At 60.1% G+C, this 7,555-nt stretch overlaps 1 protein-coding gene across 1 annotated transcript; it reads right to left on the bottom strand.

The window, feature by feature from the left end:
• Positions 1–3,059: 3,059 nt before the first annotated feature.
• On the bottom strand, positions 3,060–5,498 carry NPBWR2 (neuropeptides B and W receptor 2). Its single transcript, XM_003280175.3, has one exon. It carries the CDS (start codon positions 5,393–5,395, stop codon positions 4,394–4,396), a length of 1,002 nt encoding a protein of 333 aa, XP_003280223.2. The 5' UTR covers positions 5,396–5,498; the 3' UTR covers positions 3,060–4,393.
• Positions 5,499–7,555: the final 2,057 nt, after the last annotated feature.

The raw sequence follows: 7,555 nt of genomic DNA, 5'->3' as shown, positions 1-7,555 counted from the left end.
TTCTTCATAACAGGTGTTTCTGGCTCCTGCCACCTGGGGATTTGCTTCTGGGGTGACTTTTCTGGGATTGGCACGTGGCTGGGAGGAGGCTGTGGGTTTAGGCTGAATTCTTGTACCTGTCCTGTGCTGCTCAACAGGCTGGGCTCTGTCCTCAGTGAAGGGTCCCCCAGGAGGATGCAACCCTGGGGAGAGTTGAAGCCGGTTAATGGTGTGTTGGCCGGGCTGTTACCTTTTCTTCAGCACACACAGTTTCTCCCTAAACAACCGATGGCTGTACCTCTCCCCTGCCCCCAGAAAGAGAGGTTTCCTGAGGGTCCAGTGGGAGGGTGCTGCTCCCACCCAGGTTTCAGGGTTTTCTTCCCCCGATTTCATCTCAGAAGAACCCCCGCTCCTGCTCATTTCCCCTTCCTTGAGCAGATCTGAGGGGAGTTTTGGTGAAGGATAAGCAGACGGCCTCTTCTGGGGCTGGGCACACTCTTGCCATGGACATCTCTGCCTCCTGTTTCCTGTTTGGCCCAGTTCAGCCCAGGCTGACCTGCAAAACAGAGTGGCTTTGGTGGGCGGGGGGGGCACGAGCACACTCCAGTCCAAGTACTTGTCTCCAGGGCATGGGCAGATGGGCAAGTTCTGTAGGGTTTTCTATAGGTTTGAATGACAGACACTGTCTTATCCTGGACTGCTATAGCAAAGTACCATAGACTCAGTGGCAATAGAGACAGCAGACGTTTGTTTCTCACGGTTCTGGAGGCTGGAGATGAGATCAGGTGCAGGCACGGTCGGGTTCCGGGGAGACCCGCTCCCGGGCTGCAGACGGTCATCTTCTCACTGTATCATGACATGGGTTTGACAGCTCGAGAGTGTCCCTTTCCTAAAGGCACTCATCCCATTCCGGAGGGTTCCGCCATCATGACCTGTCATCTCCCAAAGGCCCCTCTCTCCTGATACCATCAGCTTGGGGGGCTGGGGTTTCAAAATGCAAATTTTGGAGGAACACAAATAGTTCATAACAAACACATTGCCATTAAAGCAAAAATTTAGCATCGAGGGACAATTTGGGAGGGACAGGCTGCACCGGGGCTGTTACCGTGCCCTTGGGCCCGGGAGACGGTATGGCCTTGGTAGAGGAGGCTCACACGTGGTGCTGACTGTCCTGTCTTCGGGTGGGTGTGGATCCAGGGCTAAGCCCACAGCTAGTGTCTTCCAGAAGGAGCTGGCCAGACAGGGGCCAAGGGCCGTAGGAGGAGGTGCGGGGCGTTGGAGGCTGACTAGCTCCCGTACCCTCCAGGACTGGGTTCCACCCTCCTCTGACAGCACCCTGGGTCTCCTCTCCAGCCCCCGGCTCCCCAGACCCACCTCTGCTTTTGGGCTTGGTCAAGTCGCCTGGCTTTTCTGAGCCTCAGTTTCCTTCCGTGTGCAAAGGGGACCGCCGAACCCTCTTTGTGGGGTTGTGGGGGAAGGCTGGGGCGCCCGGGAGGGTCCCGGGTCCTGTCCGACCTCAGGAAGGCCGGGGTTCAGCAGCGGCGTCGGACCCTCCCGCCAGGGGGCGCTGTGGGCTCACGCGGGCCCAGCCTTGGGCCCCAGGGCGCTGCGGTGGGAACCGCGGTGACTAGCGGGGTCTGAAAGCCGGTGGCGGGGCCAGGCTCTCCCCGGGACCAGGAGCCCAGAGCGCGGAGACGTGGCGGGCTGAGCGCTCAGCGTGGCCCTCGCCCCGCGCCCACCCCGCCCCGTGTCAGGAGGTCCGCGGTGGGGGAGAGCTCGCCTGCCCCTCCCCCCGGCTGGCTGGGGCGTGGTCTGCAGACCCTTTGGCTGGGCCTTATCTGCCTGGTCCCCGAGGAGAAGACGCTGAGGATCCCCTTGCTGGACTGTGGATGGGGATAGGAGACGCCCGAGGTAAGAAGGGGTCCGGGTTCTTTGGAGGAACCCTGGTTGGCGCCTTCTCTGCAGCGGAGAGATGTGCGGCTGGGGCCGGAGGGCAAACGGGGGGCAGGGTGGAGACCTCGGCCCTGAGGGCTGTAGGGGCTCTTGCCCGGGCGCTCCTTAAGCTCCCGCGCCCCTCCGCCCCCCACCCCCTGGTGCTCACTGTCAGTCCTGCCTTGCGCGCATTCCCACTCCCGAGCCTCTCCTGCCCGCCCCTCGTTGTTCACTTGCTCGTTACGCCTCACACCTGGCTCTGCCGCGGGCTTGGAGCGGGTGTCTGGGAAACACAGTCTCACTTGTCTCCTCAAGGGGCTCGGGGCACAGTAACAGCGTGCAGAGCGCAGTCAGGCTGCCGTGCTGCTGCTTTGCGAGGTGTGACTGCAGCGCAGCCAGGAAACAAATCCACGGACAGCTTGTTCTTCCTGCGGTGTCGGTGTTGGTGGTGGCTTAAAAATTGCCCACGGGCTGGGTTCATGCCTGTAATCCCAGCACTTTGGGAGGCTGAGGCAGGAGGATCACTTGAGCCCAGGAGTTTGAGACCAGCCTGGGCAACATAGTGAGACCCTGTCTTTCAAAAAAAAAAAAAAAATTTGACTGGCGTGGTGGCGCACGCACGTAGTCCCAGCTACTCCAGAGGCTGATGTGGGGGGATTGCTTGAGCTCAGGAGGTGGAAGCTGCAGTGAGCCGTGACCGCACCACAGCACTCCAGCCTGGGCAACACAGTGAGACCCCTTCTCAAAAAAAAAAAAAATTGAAGCAAAAGAAAAATAAACCGTCTACAGCCCCCGAGTGTGGGCTGGACATGTGACTTGCTTCCAATGCACAGAATGTAGTAGAAGGGACGGCAAGTGGCTTTGGACACTTGGCCTCAAATGTATTGAGGCTTCCTCTTGGCTCCCCCCTGGGTCGCTGGCTCCCCCTGGGTCGCTGGCTCTGGGGGACCCAGTGCCATGTTTCGAGGACACTCAGCCCCTGAAGCATCCATGTGTTGAGGAGCAGAGGCCTCCTGCCTGTAGCCGCGGGAGGAAGACTTCTCAGAAGAAGATACCCCAGCGCCTGCCCAGCCTTCAGAGGGCCAGGCCCTGGGCCAACGTCCTGACTGCAATCTCAGGAGAGACTCTGAGCCAGAACCACCCAAAAAGCCACTTTAATTCTTGAACCACAGAAGCTGTGAAATAGTAGAAGTTGTTTTAAGCTGCTAAGTTTTGGAGAAATTTGTTATGCAGCAACAGATAACTAATACAGTGTTGTCCGGGAGGATAAGTGGATGGAGATGGCCCTGGCGTGTTTGGCTGGCTAGCACGAAGGAGGGGCACTGATGCAGGCCTGAGCCGAGTGGTCTCCACAGGCAGAGCCCTCGTGGCCTGGAACGCTGGAGTACTTGGTGGATGGGTGGAGGTGGGCATACACCCTGGGACACCTCGTGGGGTGGTAAATGGTGGGTCCTGTGTGCCAGCTGGACAGATTGATCAGAGCTCTGGGTCATGAGGACTGAAACCAACCCAGAGCACTCACACCTCACTGCCAGGCTGGAGTGCCAGGCATGGAACCAGCTGAGAGCCATGGGGCCAAGAGTCGGGGCCTGGCCACAGCACACCTGGGACCAGCCCCTGGCCCCTCCCACCCTGACAGTCAGTGGTCTCTGAGCTGCCTGCACTTCATTACCACCCCTCACCCTGCCCCCACCAGAGTTTCAGCATGCAGCTCCTGCTGGCTGATTACAAGCCCCTGGCCACACCCCGGGAGAAAGAGTTCCAGGTGCCAGCCTGTCCAAGTGACGGATGGTCCCTAGGCTGTGGTGGCCCAGAGGTCCTGGCAAAAGGGCCCTGTAGCCTCTAGCAAAGTATGAGAGGACCGTCGGCCATAGCAGGGGGGGTACAGGGGGGCACAGGCCATAGCACGTGGGCACGGCGGGGATGGGCCTCCTGCTGGAATGCCACTTGGGCTTCAGGCCGTGAGAGTGGATTTCTTGGTCTCATTTGGTGCAGGTGTCCTTGGCCTTTGCAGCAACACAGCATCGCTGCTGCTTGAGGTGCCCGCACTTACCACCTCCCAGCCCCGTCTTGGGGAGAGACTGCAGCATGGCGCTGGCCCAGGTCGAGATCACAGTTCAGGTTCCTTCCCCTCCCGACCACTGTCATGAGGGACCCGGAGTCCCAGAGCCTTCCAAGGGGCTTGTCCATCTGTCTGTCTCTCGTGGGTAAGTGGACCCAGGATGCTTGCTGTGTTGGGGCCTCTGCCAGGACCTGGATCCCTGCTGCTGTCCACCCAGGGGCTGTCCAGGAAGCAGAGACATGGAAGGTATATGCCCACGGCTGTTTAGGTCTGGTGGCCAGCATGTGAGCGTCTGTGTCTCCCTGCGTGGGGAGGACAGCACTGGGATGTGAACAGGCCGGGCGTCCCCTGAAAGAGACAACCCGAACTGGGTTGGGGGGTGGGGGTGATGATGGGGGTGATGGTGGGTGCTCAGGCCCCTTAGCACCGGAACATGGTGCGGAAATTCTTCCGGAAGTTGTCGTCTAGAAAGGCGTAGAGGAAGGGGTTCAGGCACGAGTTGGCATAGCTGAGGCTGGTGATGACGTAGGACATGCTGATGACCAGCGGGGTCTGGGGCAGGTCTGTGGTCAGGGCCACGACAGAGGCCAGGTGGAAGGGCGTCCAGCAGAGGAGGCACACGGCCAGCACGACGAGGACCAGGATGGTCACCTTCCGCCTGGCCTTGCCTAGAGCCTTGGCTCCAGAGCGGAGCCGCACCGCCCGCAGCCTGCGCAGGAGGTCTGTGTAGAGCACACAGATGGTGCACACAGGCACCACGAAGCCCAGGACCAACGTGTAGACACGGCTGGCCTTGAACCAGACCCGCTCGGGCCACGGGAAGCTCAGCCCACAGCTTGGGACCTGCAGCTCGTTGCTGTAGACGCCAGCAAAAGAGAAGAAGGGCAGAACCAAGACCGTGACGCCCAGCCAGACACACAGGCTGGCGACCTTCGCCCCCCGGTAGGTGCGCCAGGGCATGTGGCGGGACCTCACAGTGGCCAGCACCACCAGGTATCGGTCCACGCTCATCACGGCTAGGAAGTAGATGCTGGAGAAGATGTTGTAGTGGTCGATGGCCAGCACCAGCTTGCAGAGCAGCTCCCCGAAGGGCCAGTACTGCAGCAGGTGCTCCGCGATGTTGACAGGCAGTACCAGTGTGAAGAGCCCGTCGGCGATGGCCAGGTTCAGGATGAACACATTGGTCACTGTCTTCATCTTGGGCGCCCTCAGGATTACAAGGATGACAGCCGTGTTGCCAGTCAGCCCCACGGCACAGATCCCGGAGTACACGGCGGGCAGGAGCACATAGAGGAACGGCAGTGGCTCAGAGGAGGTGGCATTGTGGCCGGTGCCATTGTCCGGAGAGACGTTGGCACCCATCGTGGGGAGGGAGAAGGAGCCCCTGCTGTCAGGGGGCTCTGGGTGCCCAGCGGCCTGCATTGTAGCTGGGACCGTTGACAATGTGTGCCCTGGGCAGGTGGGAGGTGCCTTGGAGTTGGGTGTCTGGTTGGGGGCCTCCTTGGGCTGGATTCTAGGAAGGAAAAACAGCCGGAGATGTTGAGATCCGGCCGTCTGTTAGGGCACAGCCACTCCAAGTTCTCTGGCAGAGACTGCGGCCACTTTGCCAGGTCAAGGACATGGGGCCAGAGGAAGCCCGGTGGGGTGTGTGGGGGCCTCCCCCCGCCTCTTCCTGGTGGTACTTTAGCAGATCAGTTCCCTCCTCCCGCAGAGAGCAGCTGCTGGCCACCCTCCTGGGAAGAGGAGACGTGGATCCGTCTCTGCCCCAGCAACCCGCAAATGCACAGGCTAAGTAGAATCAAGGGGTCCCTTTGGAAACACACCTCCCAAGCTCATCTCTGGCTCCCTTGAATTCGAAGGTCCTTCCCTCAGGGGTCTTGGAGGCTGCACCCTCCCTCACACCCTCCCGAGAGACGCTGCAGACCCTGCTGGTCCAGCTGCTCTTCTCTCCACTGACCTGTGCAGTGCTTCGAGTCCAGAAGTTGGTAGCCTTGGTGTGTTCCTGGTTTTGGCCAGTACAGGCAGTCGCAGGGATGGAGGGCGAGGTGTGGTCCTCACTGACAGACCTCCAGCTGAGGTTTCAGGAGTTTCAGGACCTGCCCTGCTGGCTGCCTCAGCGCCGACTGTGAGGTTCCCAGCCTGGTGTCAGTGCTGATGCTGGTGAGGGAGGGAGGCGGATCCCCCTTGCTGACGTGGAGCCCGGAAGGCAGGCCCCACCTTCCCCTGAGCTGCAGTAGCGCCTGCAGTGGGCTGTCCCGGGGTCTCCTCAGCACTCACTTACCCAGGCAGACTCCTCAGTGGGTGGCTGAGGCACGTGTGCGCCTGTGTGTCAGGAAGGCACTCCACGCAGGGGCCTCTGGGTGTGCCCAGGTCTTCGGGCAGAGGGCACTGAGGGCATCTGTGCCTCTGTCCGGGAGTCACTATGGGCCTGGGCGCCCTTATCTGCGAACATGGGTGTCTTGGTGGGTCTGGTGCCCCACCCTGTGTGTGTACATGGTGTGTGCCTGTGTGTGTGCCAGTTAGGATGTGTACATGTGTGTGGGCCTGTGTCTGCCTGTATGGGGGTTTCTGTGGGTGAGCTCTGCATTGGATCCGAGTGGGTCTACATGTCCTCGGCTGAGTGTGGGCGTCTGGGGGGTCCGTATGCCTCATGTGGAAGCAGAACTTGTTGGCCATAGGCAACCCACCTTCTTTTTTTGTCTTTTGCTAAAAGAGGAACTCAGCCTAGGCAAGCTGTGAAAGGCTGCAGAGAAGACGTTCTCACCCTGACACGTAACTCTCCCGCCGTCCTGCAGAGGTGGTGAGCGTCGCGCTCTGCTCTGGGTTGGTCTTTGAGTCCTTCCCTTCTCCCTGCTTTTCGTCCTTGCTGGACGCACCCTGGCTTATTCAGCCCCTGTGTGTGCAGCTCAGCTGCGTCTGGACCTGCTTTGCAGGCAACGCCACAGCTGACACGAGCAGTGGCCGGTCTCAGAGCGGCTCCTCAGTGGAGACGTGTTGGGTCAGAGGGTCTGTGTTTTCTTTCCTTCTTTTTTGAGAAAGGTTTTGCCCTGTCACCCAGGCTGGGTGCAGTGGCACCATCATGGCTCACTGCAGCCCTGACCCCCTGGGCTCAGGTGATCCTCCCACCTCAGCCTCTCAATTAGCTGGGACTACAGGCATGTGCCACCATGCCTGGCTAATTTTTGTATTTTTTTGTAGAGACGGGGTTTCACCATGTTGCCCAGGCTGGTCTGGATCTCCTGAGCTTCAGCCTACCTCAGCCTCCCTAAGTGCTCAGGTTACAGTCATGAGCCACTGCGCCTGGTCACTGTGTGCTTTCAGTCTGGGGAGATGTGTCTGCCCATCGAGACTGCCCGCTGCCTGTGGGGTTGCAACGATGTCACCCCACACTCACAGTCTGCCTTCTTTCATGAGAGTTGCTGTCAAGTCTGTTGGTTAGGACAGGAGCCTGGGCAGTCGCCCCGAGTACCCTGATGTCGCCAGCCTGAGGGTACACTGCGGATGGGCCCCAAGCTACCCTTCCATGGGCTGTGCCATGTGGATGTTGAGTCCAGGGTCAGGGAGCCCTGCTGAGATATCTCA

Source organism: Nomascus leucogenys, chromosome 13 (assembly GCF_006542625.1).
Source record: "Nomascus leucogenys isolate Asia chromosome 13, Asia_NLE_v1, whole genome shotgun sequence".
NCBI lineage: Eukaryota > Metazoa > Chordata > Mammalia > Primates > Hylobatidae > Nomascus > Nomascus leucogenys.
The sequence above is the reverse complement of the archived record's forward strand: the minus strand, read 5'-3'. Positions and strand labels throughout refer to the sequence as shown.